This window comes from Cebus imitator, unplaced genomic scaffold, assembly GCF_001604975.1.
Source record: "Cebus imitator isolate Cc_AM_T3 unplaced genomic scaffold, Cebus_imitator-1.0 Scaffold214, whole genome shotgun sequence".
NCBI lineage: Eukaryota > Metazoa > Chordata > Mammalia > Primates > Cebidae > Cebus > Cebus imitator.
Genome location: NW_016107529.1, coordinates 1512237 through 1533183, shown reverse-complemented (window position 1 = coordinate 1533183; position 20947 = coordinate 1512237). Strand labels below are relative to the sequence as shown.

The following is a 20947-nucleotide window of genomic DNA, read 5'->3' as shown; positions in this document are numbered from 1 at the left end:
CTGCCTCAGCCTCCTGAGTAGCTGGGATTACAGGCACGCGCCACCATGCCCAGCTAATTTTTTGTATTTTTAGTAGAGACGGGGTTTCACCATGTTGACCAGGATGGTCTCAATCTCTTGACCCCGTGATCCACCCGCCTCGGCCTCCCAAAGTGCTGGGATTACAGGCGTGAGCCACCGTGCCCGGCCATTTTTTTCTTTTTTTTGATGGAGTCTTGCTCTGTCACCAGGCTGGAGTGCAGTGGCGTCATCTCGGCTCACTGCAACCTCCTCCTCCTCCTGGGTTCAAGCGATTCTTCTGCCTCAGCCTTCCGAGTAGCTGGGACTACAGGCACATGCCACCACACCTGGCAAATTTTTGTATTTTTAGTAGAGACGGGGTTTCACCATGTTGGCCAGGATGGTCTCGATCTGGTAATACACGCACCTCGGCCTCCCCAAGTGCTGGGATTACAGGTGTGAGCCACCATGCCAGCCTATTTGTTTTCTTTCTAATGATTTACTCAACATTTTATCTTTGTCTCCTTTTTCTTCAACAAAGAAGATACCTGAGTGTAGGGAGGGAATTAAAATATTTCTAGGGCTTCATTTATTTGCCTTTAAACAGATGTTGTTTTACTTAATGTAGCTGTGATTTTTTTCAGTTAATTTTTAGACATCTCCATTTTGGTATTAGCTGAATTTTTCATAATAAAACTAGTTATTGAATATACTTTATCCTTCCTAGAAGGCAAGCTGTGTTATGTTCATCTCTATATCTTAATTGCCTAGCATAGTTCTTGGTACATGGTTGGCAATTATTACACATTTATTATATGAACAAATGATATCTTTCTGTCACCTGAAAGTTAACATGTTCAAAATTGAACATCTTGGAATCTGGAATTTTCCTTTGATTCTATATCTTCTCATTGTTTGAAGTATAGAATAAATGTCCCCTCTTCTCTAAAGCTTTCCTTAATCCTCACAGTCAGAAATCTGTTTCCCTATTTTCTATTCCTTTGCCATATTATACTTTTATTGTACTTTTATTCTGGATTACATTTGACTTATTTATGTACAGAGTTTGTTGTTTGATGTCAGGGGCCAACATCTCCAAGATAAATTGACTATTTAAAATAATCTAAGATTTTGGGAAAGAAGAGAGTTGAAAAGTGGATTTGTGTCACTGTTCCTTCTGCATAGAATCCCCTCCCTATCTTGCTACTTCTCACTCTTTCTTCAGTCTCAACTGAAAGAGTGAGGCTTTATTTTATTCAGGCTTTTCTGGGCCAACTTTAAAGTCTTGAATAGGTGACTTTTCTTTATATTCTTCTATTATTAATTCTTTTAATAAATAATTAGTGCCTTTAATGTGGAGATGCTGTGCTAGACAGGGCTTTGAGTAACAAAAAAGGTAGGACTTTTGTGGCTGAGTATGTAATGTTTAGCTGATTTTACAATTACGTATTATACAGATAAGGAAACTGAGGCTCAAATAAGTTCAGTGAATATACTAAGGCTACCAAATTAATAAATGGGAGAGCCTGGTTTCACACTTTGGACTCTCTGAGTCCTTAGTGTTCTTTCCATTATACTTCGGCATTCCTTAGTGAAATCTTTTTTTGAGAGATTTGAACCAAATCTTTCTAAGCTCTGGTATTTTGTTTCTTTTTCATTACCACAGAGTATTCTCTTAACCATCTACTGTTATTTAGCAAAGGGGATATATGTACATGGAACCATTGTTATCAACAGAAAGAGGATAGTTGACCTAGTAATGGGCAGAAATACTTCCATTAAATTTGTATCTGAAAACTGATTTTAGCATTTGCTTTGCTCAAAGGATTTTTGAGCCTCCAGAGTTGCCAGGGTTCTGTTGTATCTATTTTCTATATTAATCTGTGGATTTCTTTGTTTTTTTCCACTGGAACATTACAACTCCCAAAATTCATAGCAAACACCCCTATACTCTATTTCCATTCAGCAGTACAATGGTGTGAATTTTACCCACCTCTGGCAAATATTTAAGTTAATATTTCATAAAATACCCAAACTCCTTTTAGCGATGGATTTCCAGGCTGATAAAACATTAAAGTGGTAAGCGTTTTTTTTTTTTTTTTTTTTTTTTTTGTGGATTATTCATTTTGATGTGGATGCGGAGGAGTAGGGAAAGAGAGTTTGTTATGGTATAAAGACAAAGCTGGAAAAGTTGGGCTTTTGTTCTTGTTTGTTTTTGTTTTGTTTTCCTGAGAATATTCTCTATTCTCCTGCAATAAGCTGTCTACAGTCCAGGATTTGACAGCCTGCTTCCTTAATAGCCTTCAAAACATCCATCTCCTGTCATACCTGTGCTCCGTTCTGACTGCTTGCTAACTTGTTAGCTTAGAAATTAATTTTAGGGATGTTTTATATGAGGAAAACTACTTCCTTTAGTCACCTTTTAAAATAGTCATGGTGTTAGGTTTATTGAAGGACTTTTGCCTCTGTATTCATTTCTTCTCAATGTTCTTTTCTTTAAGAATAATGATCATAATATAAAATAGTATATTCATTTGTGATTTTTTATCTTGCCCTTCTCAGTTTGAGAAAGGAAATAATGTTTGTAGATTACGTTACTGATTTTTCCTGTTTTGACATCTTTAAACTTTGTTTTTTGTGCGTGTTTTGCCTGAATTAGGACTGTGGAACTAGACTTTTTTATGACTCAAGGTTTGGGGATATTATATGCCAAATGCATGTTTTTAAATTTTCTAAAATATGATTTATAACTGAGAAATAGAGAAACATTTAATAGAGAACATTTAGATCACTAAAAAAATGTAGTATTTAAATAAATTTTTCAAAGTATACTTATTTCCTTTTAAAGTGTTCCCCACTGCACTTGAGCACTTACCTGTTTCTTTAAATGACCTTCTCTGTTTCTTGTTTGCAGGCAGCTATCAATGGTGTAATACCCCAGGAAAATGGCATTCTACAAAGGTATGTTATAAAGCTCTTACCAGTTAAGATGACTGTTTAGCAGAACAAAAACAGAGAGCTAGCTGTTAATTTGTTTGTTTTATTTTTCAATAGAGCATTGATTTTGTGTATATAAGTTCATTAATATTGTTCTTTCAGATATTTCTATGTATTAATTCCCTAAGGTGTTCAACTTTTAAATGTATAAAATTATTGCATAGTTGATAATACATCTTTTAAGGTGGTTTTGTTTAATTTTTAAGAAAGCTTTTCATGGTTATCCTTTGATTTATAAGATGAAAAGAACTGAATTTTTTAAACCATTAGCACTGGCTATTGGTTTAATAACCCCAGAATATGGTTATCAAACTTAATTGTTCAGGCTTTATCTCCAGGCTTACTACAGACATTTTTCTCTTTCCCTTTTGGTTTCTAAATCAAGCATATAATAACTTGTAACAATTTGAGGCGGTCCTTAATAATGCAACTTTTCAGAGTACTGAACTGTTTTACTTGAAGTATCTAGTGTTAACAAGTGGAATAGTTTTAGAGGTATTGTGTTATGGCCAGAAGGTAAAATTGGAAGATGTGGCCCAGAGAATTATAATAGTTATAACATAACTATAAGTTAAAAATAAATTCATAACTTTTGTGCCCTTAAAATTGGAGACTCTGGTTCTGGATTAAAGAACACTGTATAAAGTCATAGGAGGTAAAACCGTCCTCTCTTCCAAGTATAATTTAATTACTTGATTTTCCCCCCCTTTCCTTTCAATTCAAACTTTGGCTTGAATTTTGATAGCTGGGATTTCTAAGTCACTGAAGCATGATCTGCCAAATGCAGATGAGGCAAACAGGAACAGCAGATTAGGAATGAGATCGTTTTGGAGAGCAAGAAAAGTACTCTTGCAAAAACAACAGGAGATTCACCATGAACTGCAAAACGTGCTGTATCTTATAAGAAACCAGATATTTAGGATGGAAGCAAAAGTCTCTTTAGTACCTGTACCACCCTTAATGATTAATGGTTTTTAGATAAAAGCGATGATAAAACAGACCTATACCCCCATTCCTCTCTTTTAAACTGTCAGAAAGAGTTTCATCCAGAGTAAATGTGGCCAATTTCCAGAGTCTCTATCAACTTCTGTTTGTTTAATTGTTAGTTTGTTGTTTGTTCAAAAGCATTCAATTCTATCAAAACCCTTATCTAGAAAACAAACCAGATGAACTTCCTTTATGGTCATTTTTTTCTTAGTTTAGAAAGTTTTACACTGTTAAATATCACTCCAGTTTTATTTTTGAATAAATGTTATTACCACTTTTTATGCCAAAATTTTTGCTATGTAAAACCTTTGTGAGTTCAGCTCCTGGATTCTGAGCACATATTGAATATATCATTCAATTAATAGCATTTGCTACAGGTGAACTCTAGAAATTTCTTCTCCCCTGGAAACATTCCATCTTTCCTGTCACAGATTATACTTTTTGTTTAATATATTTTATGACTAGAAATTCAGTATTAAACTGATTTCTCATAAAGTTACTATAATATTTGGGGTTAAACTTTGATCAAAGTAGGAATGAATCATATGTCTCCATGAGAAAATCAGTTGTTATGTAGTGATATTTCTCAACTATTTCCTTCCTAACCTTGTTCTTTAGCTTTGAAATCATTGTGGATTTAACATAACTGAAAATTCCTCTTGTGTATCTACTAACCAGAGGAGAGCAAAAGACAGCTCTTTGTGTACTTTCTCATAGGCTTACTACTGAAAGTAAAAGGCACAATGCTAGAAATGATATATGCAGGCAGTTAAAAGGATTTTTGTTTTATATGTTTGGTTTTCATAATAAAGTTGAATATTGTCCGGGTAAATAACTGAGTTAAATTGTTAGTCCATCCCTTAACAAAGAAAGAAGGTATCAAATACCATAGTTTAAAGAAATTACTACATAAAGCAATATTCTCATGAGATACTGAACTTTTTGGTAGGAAATAAATACCCATCTCACTGATACATGTGTTGATAGTAAATTCCTTTGACCAGAGATGATCAAAAACAAAAAAACTGTACTATTTATCTGCAATCTAAAAAGTTGGTTTTGTTCTGTTTTGTTTTAAGAGGGAGAAGAGCCAGTATGTGCTTTATAGCTTGTCTTGAAATCAGGTTTTTGTGTGAAACCAAGAGGGAATATGATTTTTAATGTAACCATAAACTCCAAGGGAAAGAAACTTTTTGAATACTTAAGGCAGTGTGCTAGGCAATTGAGATATTTTTGTTCATTTAATACTCACTACAGCCTGTAAGAGGTAAATGTTTGTATTTTACTTATGAGGAAATTCAAAGTTAGAGAGTTTACATAGACTTGCCCAAGACCACAAGCAGGTGGTGAAGTCTAGATTATCTTATTTTAAAAGCCTTGTCTGTCTTCTCTGTTACTCTGTCTTCCTCAAGATCAGTCAGTGAGGCATTTTAAAACTTATAAGATTTTTCCTTTGAGAGCTGGGCATGGCGACTCATGCTTATAATTCCAGCCCTTCGGGAGGCCAAGGTCAGCAGGTCACTTGTGGTCAGGAGTTCAAGACCAGCTTGGCCAACATGATAAAACTCTGTCTCTACTAGAAGTAGAACTTGAACCTGGGAGGCCAAAGTTGCAGTACTCTAAGATTGCAACACTGCACTGTAGCCTAGGCGACAGCGACAGAGTGAGACTCCAACAAAAAAAAAAAAAAAAAGAAAATAACATAAAAAAAAAAAAAAACCAAAAAAAGCTTTTTCTTTTGGGTAAAGAAGTTGCCATTCAATACATGTACATAATGTCTGTCTTCTACAGCTTTTTTTTTTTATAGTTATTATTTTAGTTGTAAGCTAGTATAGGCAGATACTATTATTCCTCATTTTACAGGTAGATAGGGTAAGTCATAAGTGACTTGGCCCAGATGATACAGCCTGATGTTGATGGAGTCAGGAATATAAGCAAGTCTTCTGGCTCTTTCTCCAAGGCTTATTTCACGAGAAAGTATATTGCTAACACGGCATATTGTGTGTAACTTATCCAGTCATAAATGTAGACTATTTAGTCATAAACAAACATTGAGTATGTGTATTTACATGGTTCAGTATATTATTTATTTAGCATATTGTCCAGAGCCTCTTTATAAATTATTTCTGGGGGTAGTGTTAGGAATAAATGTTAGTGAATTACTTGTATAAGTTGAGAGCTGATGCTATGCTTTTTAAAAGTAAACTTTATAAATGCCCTGGTTTTTAAATTTAGAGAATAGCCACTATAGCCAGTTAGTTTCTATGTATGACTTTGTCTAATTTCCATTTTAAATATCTGATTTGATTCACAAGTTTATCTCCAAAATAAATGTGGAATTTTTTTCTTTTTTTTAGGAGGTGCCTAAAGATTTTGCCATGGCATGGACTTTAAAAAATTGAAATAATAAACAAGTACAGAGTTCCTGTTTACTTTGCTTTCTGTTTATTGCCTTCCAAGAGCCTGGGTTGTTTGTAGAGGAAAGTTGAATAAGGATAAAAACACTTACTTAGTTGAAGTTTTAGAACTAAAATAGATTTGTGTGTAGAGCTTCCAAGTCAGTGTCATTTTAATATTGATTTTTAGATACAGGGGTCTTGCTATGCTGCTTAGACTGGATTTGAACTCCTTCTAAGCTCAAGCAATCTTTCTGACTCAGCCTCCCAAGTAACTGGGACTACAGGCACACGACACCTTTTACAGTTTCCCAGCTTCCAAATAGTATCTTTTTTTTTTTTTTTTGAGACAAGGTCTTGCTTTGTATCTCAGGTGGGAGTGCAGTGGCACAATCACAGCCTCCTGTAGCCTTGAATTCTTGGGCCGAAGTGATCCTCCTACCTCAGCCTCCTGAGTAGCTGGGACCTGGCTAATTTTTGTGTTTTTTGCAGGGTGGGGTCTCATTATGTTGCTCAGGAGTTCTAGACTCCTGGGTTCAAGCCATCCTCCCACTGTGGTGTCCCAAAGTGCTAGAGCATGAGCCACCATGCCTGGCCTTCAATTAATATCTCTTTTTTTAAAAAAAGATACCTATAGATTATTAAATCTATTATGATTAAATGATTAGATGATTAAACAGAAAAGAATACCAAGGTCGAATTATAAGATGGTGGTTTTTACAGATGGGAAATTTAAAAAATACATTTACTATTTTTGCATTCTTTGGATCTCATTAAATGTTAGTAAAAACTGATAGGATTATTCATTGATGGATAAGATCTCTCCCTTTGTCTCATTTTTTTTGATAGCTTTATTTTATTTTATTTTTTGAGATGGGGTTTCACTCTGTCACCCAGGCTGGAATGCAGTGGCATGATCTCAGCTCACTGAAATCTCCACATCCTAGGCTCAATTGATCCTCCCACATCAGTCTCCTGAGTACCTGGGACTACAGGCATGTGCCACCAGCCCAGCTAACTTTTGTATTTTTTGTAGAGATGGGGTTTTGCCCCAGCCATCTTGCCAGACTAATGTTGAATCCCAGACTAATGTTGAACTCCTAAGCTCAAGTGATCCTCCCACCTTGGCCTCCCAAAATGCTGGTATTGTAGGTGTGAGCCATTGCACCTGACCTACCCTAGAAATCTTACCAGAGGGAATTTTATGTAAGGTGGTCAATTACATAGATGTGGAAAAAGCTCAAAGATCAGAAAAGGGATACTGAGACAACCCAGATATAATGACTGCAGGAGACAGCTGGACCACCAAGCCCAGGTATGGGTGAGTTCCTTCTGCTTGGTGAGGAAAGGAGCACAGGACAAAGAGAAGACTCATAGCTTCAGTGAGAAGGGTAGGGACGTAGATGTCATGATTCCCATTCCAGGCCAAGAAGCAGTGGGTAGAACACATCCACCAGGGAGAGCCCCCTGTGGACCACCAAAGGGCATAAAGGAAAGTGATAGAGGAACAAAGGAAAGAGGTTGGTAGAGGTTGAGGTTAACAGAACTTTATTTGTAGCTCAGCGGAAGAGCCCTAGGAACTTGGCCCCAGACATAAGAGAAGGAAGTTCTGTTTAGCTGATACTGCTAGCTTTGGCAGGATGCAGAGAGACTTGTGGAAAAGGTGCTGAAAACAAAAACAAAAACAAAAAGCTAGACGCTAACATCAGTGGTTGATGCTAAAACAAAATGAGTGCCACTGTTGGAGTGGTATATTGCTGCTAGGGTGATGTTGATAGGATCAGTGTACAAACTGCAAGAAGATAGAGGGTGTGTGTGTGTGTGTGTGGTTGATGCTAAAACAAAATGAGTGCCACTGTTGGAGTGGTATATTGCTGCTAGGGTGATGTTGATAGGATCAGTGTACAAACTGCAAGAAGATAGAGGGTGTGTGTGTGTGTGTGTGTGTGTTTGCCACCAAAGTTTTTGTTTCTGTTACTGGTCATAAGGCCATAGTTGATACTTTGAGTTTCATCTGTTTATTCTGTATTCCGTTTTCAGCCAGCACTTCAAACGGTCAGGGTTTTTTTGTTTGTTTGTTTTTACCTGGTGTGCACTTTACACCTTCATTTTTGAAGAGTCAGAATCCTCAGTGTACCTGTCTTTTTTATTAGTTGTAATTTTCCATTCTCACTAGACATGCCCCAGAAAATCTCCTGAGCTCCAGACATAGTCCAGTATGTAGCAGCAGCCCAATTTTTTTTCTTGGTAATCAGGACCAGTCACTCTAGCCAGTACTTCCCTAGGTGGTAATTCAGTGCCATGGGGAGTACAAAATGGCCAAGCCACATTCTCAAGTTCCAATTCGATGGAAGTGTTCTGGAAATGTTTCATCTTTGGAAACCATGATTTCTGAACCATTAGCACCCAAAGTTGTAGGAGGCAAAAATTTAGTAAGCTATTAGGCATGTAAAAGGAATCACTGTTAACACTTAATTCCTATGCATGAGTTTTCTGGCAGTATGAAAAATAGTGTGGTGTTTGAATGTTGTCACTTGTAAGTGGGTGTCAAACAATGAGAACACATTGACACAGGGAGGGGAACATCACACACCGGGGCCTGTTGTGGGGTGGGGGGCTAGGGAAGGGATTGCAGGGGGTCAGGGGTGGGGATTGGGTAGGGATAGCATTAGGAGAAATACCTAATGTAGATGATGGAGGTGATGGATACAGCATATCACCATGGCACGTGTATACCTGTGTAACAAACCTGCACGTTCTGCACATGTACCCCAGAACTTAAAGTATAATAAATAAATTTTTTTTAAAAAAAGAAAACAGTGTGGTATTTCAACACTGATATAAAGCATTTATACCGTATACTTTAAGGAGGATCCCCAAGCTTTGAGGTTATCTCCTAATCTGTGTCATAACTGAGTCTTCTTTTATTGTTTTTGTTTGTTTGTTTTTGAGACAGAGTCTCATTCTGTTGCCCAAGCTGGAGTACAGTGCCGTGATTTCGGCTCACTACAACCTCCGCCTCCCAGGTTTGAACGATTCCCCTGGTTTAGCCTCCCGAGTAGCCAGGATTACAGGTATGCCCCACCATGCCTGGCTAATATTTTGTATTTTTAGTAGAGACAGGATTTCACCATGTTGATCGGGCTGGTCTCAAACTCCTGACCTCGTGATCCACCCACCTCAGCCTCCCAAAGTGCTGGAATTACAGGCATGTGCCACCGTGCCTGGCCTCATAAAAGAGTCTTTAGTAAGTCATTCTGTTGTTCTGTCAAGCTAGCTGCTCCTAGGTAATGGCATACACAATGATCCCAGTGCTGAATATCTTTTGCTGTGAAACAAGTTCCTTAGTTAGAACCAGTGTTCTGGAATCCTAGCACTTTGGGAGGCTGAGGCGGGTAGATCATGAGGTCAGAAGTTCAAGACCAGCCTGGCCAAGGTGGTGAAAACCCATCTCTACTAAGAATACAAAAATTAGCCGGGTGTGGTGGCGGGCACCTGTAATCCCGGTTACTGGAGAGGCTGAGGCAGAGAACTGCTTGAACCTGGGAGGTGGAGGTTGCAGTGAGCCGAGATTGTGCCACTGCACTCTAGCCAGGGTGACAGAGTGAGACTCTGTCTCAAGAAAAAAAAAAAAAAAGAACCAGTGTTGTGTGGGAAGACATCAATATAGTATTCCCTAAGTCCATGAATGGTGGTCCTGACAGATGCGTCGCTGTCAGGTAAGTCAAGTTCCTATTTAGAAAAGTGTCTTTTTCAGAGAAAATAGATCACTGCCCCCTCCATGATGAAAATAGTTTATTACCAGGTCCCTAGGAAATAGCACCTTATTGGGGACTCAATATTAGTCCGTGTCACTTGCAGTTTAGGCACTCCATAGTTTACCTAGCTATATGCAGTCTTGGTGGGGGAAGTTCATGTTGTCATGTCCATGCCTATCTTCCACCTCTGTTGATATGGCCACATTGTACATTAATGCATCAAGCAGCCTCAGTAGCAATGGGAAAAAAAGCTGACTGAACAATGTCTCTTATCCGTGTGACTAAGATCCTTTTTTTGGCCGGGCGTGGTGACTCATGCCTGCAATCCCAGCACTATGTGAGGAGGAGGCAGGTGGATCACAAGGTTAGGAGATTGAGACCATCCTGGCTAACACAGTGAAACCCCATCTCTACTAAAAATACAAAAAATTAGCTGGGCGTGGTGGTCCACTTCTGTGGTCTCAGCTACGCAGGAGGCTGAGGCAGGAGAATTGCTTGAACTGGGGAGGCAGAGGTTTCAGTGAGCTGAGATGGCGCCACTGCACTCCAGCCTGGGTGACACAGCGAGACTCCGTCTCAAAAAACAAAAACAAAAGATCCTTTTTTAAATTGATTAGCCTTTAGAGAATATTCACTTAAAAAACAAATATATTTAGCCGGATGCAGTGGTTCATGCCTGTAATCCCAGCACTTTGGGAGGCTGAGGCAGGTAAATCACCTGAGGCCAGGAGTTCCAGACCAGCCTGGCCAACATAGTGTAAGCCTGTCTCTACTAAAAATACAAAAAATTAGCTGGGCGTGGTGGCAGGCACCTGTAATCCCAGCTACTCAGGAGGCTGAGAAAGGGGAATTGCTTGAACCCTAGAGACGGAGGTTGCAATGAGCCAAGATCACACCATTTCACTCCAGCCTGGGCAACAAGAGCGAAACTTCGTCTCAAAATATTAATAATAATAATAGTAATAATAATAATAATAAATTCTGTGTGCATTCTAAAAGATCTATTTTCATATCTCTTCCCCAGCCTTTCTTGTCACCCAGTTTTCCAATTTTATTCTTTTCAGGATCTGAACAGCTGGCCAACCCATTATCTATTGCCTATGATTCAATGTAGATTTATACTCCAGGCTTTCTCTCCTACCAGATGAAGTGGTGAACATAGTACAACATTAAGCTTTCCCCAGTGGGAGGCTTTTTTTATGGCTGTCTTTCAGGGATATCATTGATTGTGGTTATAGTACTACAGCAGCATAATTTTGGCTGGTGCCAGCATGTTGTACATAATCATTTTTTTCTCTTCCCAGTCCAAATTTTTTTTCCCTCAGTTAACTTTGTTATTTCTTTTCTTTTTTTTTTTTTTTTTTTTTTTTTTTTTTTTTTTTTTTTTTTTTTTTTTTTTTTTTTTTTTTTTTTTTTTTTCTTTTTGCAACCTCCACCTCCCAGGTTCAAGCAGTTCTCCCGCCTCAGCCTCCTGAGTAGCTGAGATTACAGGCACGCGCCACCATGCCCAGCTAATTTTTTGTATTTTTAGTAGAGTCAGGGTTTCACCATGTTGACCAGGATGGTCTCGATCTTTTGACCTCGTGATCCACCCGCCTCGGCCTCCCAAAGTGTTGGGATTACAGGCGTGAGCCACTGCGCCCAGCTTGTTATTTCTTATTTATTGTTGGGAAGTACAAAGTAGAGCATTCACCCTCATGTCCCTTCAGCCCTTGGACTCTAGAAACTTTACCAAGGTGGCAGCCCCTATATTTTTGTGGTATGCATCTGCTAATTCCTAACATGCATGCGTCTTGCCAAAGTATAAAAATTTAGGTTTAGTTTTCCTTATCTGAAGTGCATGAGACCAGAAGTATATCACATTTTAGAGTTTCTCAGATTTGGGGATATTTGCATTATACATACTGATTATGCATCCCTAATCCAAAAATCTGAAATCTGAAATGTTCCAGTGAGCATTTCCTTTGAGTGTTATGTCAGCACTCAAAAAGTTTCAGGTTTGGGAACATTTCAAATTTCAGACTTTTGGATTAGGGAGACTTAACCTGTACTTGCTACTTACGCACTTTGGGACCAATCTATGTTGTCATCAGTGTAATGTTATTCTGTGGAATGTCAAGTTAGTCAAGATTTCTACAGACTAGATTATTATGACAAAGAGCAGAAGAGTTGACGTAATCTTTAGGAAAAGACAGTGAAGATATTTGTGTACCCTGCTGAGTGAAAGCAAAATATACGTCCTGGTACTTACAAATTAGTATAGAAAATAAAACATATGCAAGATCATTTCTTTCCAGTGGTCCCTTCTTACATTATAGCCCTAACTCCATGGATCAGAAAACCAATATGGAATGTCTACTATTACTGAGTGTGTCTTTTTCTATTATACCTCCAGGGCCTAGGGAAATAACTGCAGGGTAGATTGACTGATTGATGGAATTTACTGTGAATTCGATTTGGGCCAAAACTTCACTTCCAACCCTATTCTTTCACTTTTGTAAATTCCCCAATAATTAGCATCATTTTAGAGTTAGCATCTAGTAATCTCCTAAAAATCTAGATATTTTCTTTTTATTGGCACACAGATACTCTAGTAAACAGCTGCAGGTGTCTTAGTGGAAATCTTTGAGGAAAATTTACAGTAAATATTTGTGACTCTGTTGTGTTTTGGGGACCATGCCTCATTTAATCCGGAGCTTTATGTCTGTGAACCAACTTATGTTTGGAAACTGGAAGTGACTGTGACTCTCCATAGTGGTCACTGAAGTCAGGATTTAGGCTACCAAATTTGGGGTTCCTACTATTTATAAATCAAGTGGTATTTTAGTAGATTGACCTTTAATTTTGTTCCCTAGAATTACCATGCTCAGTTAAGTACTTCTAAAGGCCTCTGCAGGTCTTGTATGTCAAAATCTTCTGATTGCCACTTTCTGTCCATGCTATGCTTTAACATGATTGTTCTTACCTTTTCTCTATCAAGTTTTGCCATTTGACCTTTGCCACTCTGGAATCTGATCAGTTCGTTAAGGAGTCTTTCTCAATTGTGTCATCTCCCCATGCAATTCCCAACTCACAGAAAACAGTCACCACAGAGTTTTTCATATACAAAGTCCTTTACTAATGTATTTTAAAATGCTTTAATGCAGTATCGTCTAGGACCTCATAGATGATGTATAGGAGGGTGTGTATATATTCAGGTTATACATTGTAAATCTACTCCAGCATTCCTGTTTCTTTAAGCATCTGCATTTCTTCTACGTTATCCTAGGACAGTTTAGGCATCTCATCCTCATGAAATGTGGACTCTTTTGAGAGTTTTCATTTAGCCAACTATTAAACTATTAAGAGTTTAAGCTAAGAGGTTAAACTGAAGGGGATACTAGCCTTCTAGTACAAGAGGAAGCTAGCCTTCTCAGTCATAGGAGAAGGAGCTGTTCACCCAGGTATCATTCCATATTTTAGGGCCTCACTCCTTCCAAAACAAAGTACACTTAGAAAGTGTGTTTATTCAACTTTCACCATAATTCTACAATCTGCAAAATTAAATCTTGGACCTAATTCTTGGCAGAGCCATACCTATGGTTACAAGAAGTAAGAAACTTTTTAAAAAAGTAATATATATATTTTATTGCGTTTTAGGTTTTTGGGGGGTACCTGTGAAGAACATGCAAGATTGTGTTTTTAAAATTTTGTAGCTATCTTGTCATGACCTGAGCTGAAAGTTAAAAACTTTAAAACTCTATGTCGTTTTAAGTCTCTGAGTCAGAAGCAGCCATTTTCGAGTCCTTGGTGTCATTATTCCCATCAAAATAGTCAAGTCAAACAGTCATTTGGTTCTCTTAGAGACTTGTTAGAATAAGCATATCATCATAATTAGCTACAAGTGATAATGTAATAATCATTATGCCAATACATGGAGTGGATCACTAGTATCCCATTTTTTATTGACAAGGAGCTAGCAGTGAATTGAAGGTCAAGGGCACATAATCAAGCCAGTTCTTGAATCTTGTCTTTGAAAATATGTTTCCTGGGAACTCTTTACTGTATCAGGATCCAGTCAGGAAAATGAAACATACTAGATATTTCAGCAGAGGAAATTTAAGGTAGGATTGGTTACATAGGTATGGAAGACTGAAAGAGCAAAAAGAGGTAACTTGGATATGATAAAAGCCAGAGGAAAGCCACCACTGTTAGATTCAGGGAACAAAGGAGTTAACAGAATCATGAAGCACAGAGGAGACTCCTGAAGCTGCAGACCTCTGTGAGTGTACACTGTCAGCTGCTGCTCATTTCTAAGATAATATCATGAAGCTGGTTATAAGAATGTTGGAAAGATAAGACTGGAACCTACCTACAGGGTGATGCTGATGGAAATGAATGCAAGCAGGAAGAAAGAAGTCTCTCCTCCCCTCTTTAACTACTGATCTCTAGATAGTGTCTCCTGTTGGTAGAATCTAACAGGAAAACATCTAGCAGAAGAAAATACAGTTTTGTAGAATCCTGGCCCCAGCATCACAGAGTAGACTATATGGAAAGGTGGATTTGAAGTTAATAAACAGTAAGTCAGTGACTAGCTTTTTCTTAGGTTTTTCTTCGGGTTTTGAGAAGTTGTGACAAACTTTAGAGATGTGAAATGTTATTGCACAAATTCTGTTCATAGATATTTAAGAGCTCACTTTGGATTTCAGCTGTGGCATTCTTTCCTGCCTTTGGGTATTTTCTTCGTTTCCATGTTTTTTTTGTACAAGATTATTTTCTTTGAATTTAACAACCAGGAGAAGGGGTAAGTTTTTGTCTTGGATCAGTGATTACTGGAGTATCTGAGCTCTGTTGATTCAAAAACTAATTATTTTTGAACTTTTTGGAGTATGATTTAAAATGAGGAATACTTGGAATCCCAAACACACATATACAACTATATAACAGAATAAAAAGTTTTATGGAACAATACTTGGTCCTATTAAGTGACACAATGCTGATAATTTCTATTCTAATCTTTAAAAGACTGATCACAACTCACCAAGTCGACTATGTAATGTGTAGTTTGATGAACACTGTTCAGAGCAATAGTATGAATAAGTGAAATTAAATATAAATATTTTTCTGCTTAATTATATGAACATTGCTTAACTCATCATGCTTTTGGTTATTGTTGTTGTTGTTTTGTGCAGGTTCCCAGTCCATTATTTTCTCTTAAATTCGGGTTGAGAAGAAAGATGTTTTAGAGCTGGTCTTGAGTTGTAGTGGTCATGGGAGATACATACAATAATGATGTTGCAACTGAAACATTCCTATGGTTCCCTCTCTCCCCACCTCCTTCTCTCAGGGAGGAAAAAAAAGTGATAATACATATGATAAATTAAGTCAGAGAAAAGCCCAATTTTAAAATAATTATTCCTCATTAGTTTGACAAATATTTGAGTGCCTACTATGTATAAAATCTTAAGCTCAAGGCAGAGGATGCAGCCATTAAAAACACAAATATGAGCTTTATTCTTGTGGGACTTATATTCCAGTGGTGACATAGATGTCAAATCATTAATTATACAACTAACTAATTCTAGTGTGAAATTAGACCCAGTTCCCTGAGTTAAGACATTCAATCTGAGATCTGAAGCCTTGAGTATAATTTTTTAAAAGAAAGACAGAAGTAGATGGGTAATGGAGGAAAAGATATTATTAGAGGGAATAGCCTGTATTCCTCTGTGAAATGGGAATGATTAAGGTGAGAGAAGAAATGAAAGACCATGTGCCTGTTAGCATAGAGGGCTGGAAACAGCGTAGCACAAGAAGATGGAAAGCTAGGTAGGATTCAGATCATGCAGGGCCTTATACACCACTTTAAGTATTTATCTGAAGAGCAAAGGAGAGTATTTGAAGGGTTGAGAAAGAGAATGATATGAAGACATTTGTGTCTTTAATTTCACTCTAGGGGCATGATGGAATGGAACTCAGTGTTGCAGGAATGCATAAAAAGAGATTAGGAGGCAATTGCATTAGTTCATACAAGAGGTAATTGTGGCTTGTACTAGAGTGGTAGCATCCGAGGGTAAAGGTGGATGACTTAAACAAAACATACTTAGGAGATACAATTTAAAGAACTGATTAGATATGTGGGATGAAAAAAAAAGGGATCAAGAATAACACCACAGGTTTCTGGATTGAGTTGTTATTAGATGTAATGGAGGAGGGTCAGACTTGAGGAAATACTAATGAATTAAGCTGTGGACATACTGAGTTGGGGGTCTGGGATCTTACTAAGTACCAGATGTTGTGCAAATATAATTATTGTTCTCATTTTACAAACGGGACAGTTATTAAGTGGGCAGAGCCAGGATTTCATTTTTATTTTTTAAGAAGGGAGAGATTTGAACTTGTTTAAATGTTATTTAAAAGAATCCAGAAGAGAAAGAGATATCAAAGATACTGGATATAAAAGGGATAATCCCTATTGTAGAGCTAATGAGGAGATTGTTTTAGCCTGGGTGCAGTGGCTCATGCCTGTAATCTTAGCACTTTGGGAGTCAGAGGTAGGAGGATCACTTGAGGCCAGGAGTTGAAGACTAGCTTGGCCAGAATAACAAGACTCTGCTTCTAAAAAAAGTACAAAAATGAGCTGGGCTTGGTGGCATGCACATGTAGTCCTAGCTGCTCAGGAGGCTGAGGTGGATTGATTGCTGGAGCCCAGGAGTTCAAGGCTGCAGTGAGCCAAGATTGTGCCACTGCTCTACAGTCTGGGTGACAGAGTGAGACCCCATCTCAAAGAAACAAGCAAACAAATAAAATTGTTTTAGATTTTGAACAGATTAAAAAAAATGATATCCCTTCTATTTTACAGGAAGTGAGAAAGAGAGAGTGCATATGTGGGCTTGTGTACTTAATGTTAAGAAGATAAGAGAAATTTCTCTTGATGGCTTTTGTTTTCTTGGTAAAATGGAAAAGGATACCTTTTAAGACAGAGTTGTGAGGTAGGGAGAATTGAGGTTTAAGGACAGTAAAGTTTCAAAATAGTCTGTGGATTGCTGAAGTAATGAGTCAAATAATAATTCAGTGAATAAATGAGAGTGAGTGAAGAAGACACTGTTCTTAATTTACAGAGTTAAAAATGTTTTAGTAACATCATAACAACACAAGGTAAAAATCTAAATGCTAAATGATATAATATTGCTAATAAACATAGAAAGGCTAGTATGAGAAGGAAAGTGATATGGCCTTCAGTCAATGGGAAAGATTTTGTGGAGGAAGTAGAACTCAAGTTTGGTCTTGACACACATGTAGGTAAACTTACTTGATAGGAAGAACAACACAAGCCAAGTATGGAGAGGATCCCTAGGGTATTCTATAATGATTTAGTTGACAATAATCCTTCTTTTGTGTCAACATTTTAGTGAATATGGAAGTGAGACCATACCAGGACCTGCATTTAATCCAGCAAGTCATCCAACTCCAGTTCCTACTTCCTCCTCTTCTTCCTCTTCTTCGGCGTTTCGACCTGTAATGCCATCCCGTCAGATTGTAGAAAGGCAACCTCGGATGCTGGACTTCAGGGTTGAATACAGAGACAGAAATGTTGATGTGGTACTCGAAGACAGCTGTACTGTTGGTAAGATTTTTGTTGCCTTAAAGCCTTCACAGATAAATAATTGGGTAAACATTCAGTTTATATTTTTTTTTATTTTGAGTTGACTACCAACAAGAAGGGAAAAAAAGCAGTTGAAACTAGTAACTTTCCAATACTGATTATTGTGCTTTATTTTTAAATGCTGTGTTGAGATTGAGGTAAGTTTGAGAATACTTTTTTTTTTTTGTTCCATGCAAGTAGAATGGTATATGATGCTGTTTGAGGGCTGATGCAAATCAGATATCTAAGAGCTTCAATAAAATACCCTAAACAAATACATTGCATATCACACTTCACAACTGAGACTCACTCCTTTTTTAAAGGATATATCTTGGTTGTTTTTGTGCTACTATAACAATACCTGAGACTGGGTTATTTATAAGGAACAGAAATTAATTTTCTCATATTTCTGGAGGCTAGGAAGTCTAAGATCAAGGCTTAGAAGATTTAGTGTCTGGTGAGGGCTGCTCTCTGTTTGCATATGGCACCTTGATGCTGCATCCTCCCAAGTGGGGAACATTGTGCCCTCACGTGGCAGAAAGCAGAAGGGCAAAAGGGGCAGACTCCTTTCATCAAACTCTTTTTATAAGGGGACCTAATCCCATTAATGAAGCTCTCATTGCCTAATCGCCTCTTAAAGGACCTGCATCTTAATACTACCGCATAGACAACACCTGAATTTTGGTAGAGATACATTCAAACCATTACACTAAGTTTAATGATAAATCAGACATGAGGCATGTTTCCATCACTTTTCTTTCTGCCAGTTAAAAAAGTGCTATTTTTCAAATGGAGGTGAAAGTATATGCCTGACAGACTTTACCAAATTACTGTAGTTTAACTGTGTTGAACTTATTTATATTTGATTCAGATTATCTATTTTCATTGTAGAACTACATATTAACCCTCTCTTAATGTAGTTTACCTTAAACTGAATTCTAGATGTTTCTGAAAATTTCTCTTTATTCCTTTTAGGAGAGATCCTTTTCTAATTTTATTTTATTAGTTGAGTCTTGGAAAGCAAGGCTATTAGTAGTGTTCATTCCTACACATTACTCAGATTATGTTATTCCTTTTCTTAAAGCCATTCAAAAACTTTCCATTGATTTTAGGATATAATTCAAATCTTTAAGATGGCCTGTAAGTCCCTGCTTGATCAAGCCCCTGCCTGCATTTCTAGTTTCATCTATTACCACTCTCCTTCTAGTTCACTATGCCTGTGCCATAATGGACTTATTTCAGTTTACTGAACAGGTTATTAGTCTGCTCTAAGCCTTTGTACTTGCTTTTTCTTCTATGTAGATAATTCTTCTAGATGAACCCCTTCTCCCTGTACCCATTTCTATGCCCCCAAATATTCTGTACATTCTTGTTTTTTATTTTTTAAAAATTATGGTAAAAATTACATAATATGAGATTTAGCCTCTCAAATTTCTTTTTTTTTTTGAGACAGAGTTTCGCTCTTGTTACCCAGGCTGGAGTGCAATGGCGCAATCTCGGCTCACCGCAACCTCCGCCTCCTGGGTTCAGGCAATTCCCCTGCCTCAGCCTCCTGAGTAGCTGGGATTACAGGCACACACCACCATGCCCAGCTCATTTTTTGTAGTTTTAGTAGAGACGGGGTTTCACCGTGTTGACCAGGATGGTCTCGATCTCTTGACCTCGTGATCCACCCGCCTCGGCCTCCCAAAGTGCTGGGATTACAGGCGTGAGCCACCGCACCCGGCCTAGCCTCTCAAATTTCTAAGTGTACAGCACAAGATTGTTAACTGTATGCACTTTTTCATCTTACATAATGGAAACTCTATACCCATTGGATAGCAGCTCTCCATTTACCCCTCCTCCAAGCTCCTGACAACTGCCATTCTATATTCTGTTTCTATAAGCTTGACTACAAATACCTCATATAAGTGGAATAACGCAGTATTTGCTACGATGGCTTTTTCACTTAGCATAATGGCCTCAACACTTATATATGTTATAGCATATAGCAGGATTCTCTTCTTTTTTAAAACTGAATAAAATTCCATTGTGTGTATGTACTGTATATATTTTTTAATTCATTAACCTATCATCAGTGGACATTTAGGTTGTTTCTACCTTTTGGCTATTGTGAATAATGCTGCAATGAACATAAAAATGCGAATATTTTTTGAGAGACAGAGTCTCACTCTGTCACCCAGGCTGTAGTGCAGTGGCGTGATCATGGCTCACTGTAGCCGCAAACTCCTGGGCTCAAGCAATCCCCCTGTCTTGGCCTCCTGAATAGTGGGACTATAGGTTTGTGCCACCATGATTGGCTTATTTATTTATTTATTTATTTATTTATTTATTTATTTATTTATTTTGCTTTGTAGAGAAGGGGTCTCACTTTTTTTACCCAGTCTGGTCTTGAATTCCTGGACTCAAGTGATCCTCCTGCCTCAGATTCCCAAAGTGTTGGGATCACAGGAGTGAGCTACCGTGCCCAGCCATGGGAGTGTGAATATTTCATAGAAATCCTGTTTTCAGTTCTGTTGGCAGTATGTCCAAAATTGGGATTGCTGGATTAGATGGTAGTTTCATTTATAATTTTTTGAGGAATTTCCAAACTGTTTTCTATAGCAACTACACCATTTTACATTCCAACCACCACCTTTGTTAACACTTATTATTTTGTTTTTCTTTTCTTTTTCTTTTCTTTAAATAATAGCCATCCTAAAAGATGAAGTGAGACCTCATTGTGGGTTTGATTTATATTTGTCTAATTAGTGATGTTGAGTATCATTTCATATACCTTTTGGCCATTTGTATGTCTTGTTTGGAGAAATGTCTATTGAAGTCCTTTGCACATTTTTAAAATAGGTTATTCGATATTTTATTGTTGAGTTATAGCAGTTTTACTGTATTTTGTATTTTAACCTCTTATTAGATATATGGTTTGCATGTATTTTCCTCTCATTCTGTGGGTTGCCTTTTTACTCTGTTTTTTTACTTTTCTATGCAGAAGCTTTCTAATTTGATATGGTCTCACTTGTCTATTTTTTCTTTCATTGTCTGTGCTTTTGGAGTCATTTCAAAGAAACCATTGCCAAGATCAGTGTTATGAAGCATTTCCTCTCTGCTTTCTTCTAGTTTTATAGTTTCAAGTCTTTTTTTTTTTTTTTTTTTTTTTTTTTTTTTTTTTTTTTTTTTTTTTTTTTTTTTTT

The 20947-nt window shown here is 37.5% G+C and overlaps 1 protein-coding gene across 2 annotated transcripts in view; it reads left to right on the top strand.

Annotated features, from left to right (window-relative positions):
- FAF1 (Fas associated factor 1) overlaps positions 1-20947 on the top strand; it is a 527993-nt gene that overhangs the window by 152876 nt on the left and 354170 nt on the right. For both annotated transcript variants that reach the window (XM_017548715.2, XM_017548716.2), the window contains exons 3-4: positions 2915-2961; positions 17527-17741. In XM_017548715.2, coding sequence (XP_017404204.1) covers positions 2915-2961; positions 17527-17741 — 262 coding nt within the window. The remainder of the gene's footprint in view (positions 1-2914; positions 2962-17526; positions 17742-20947) is intronic.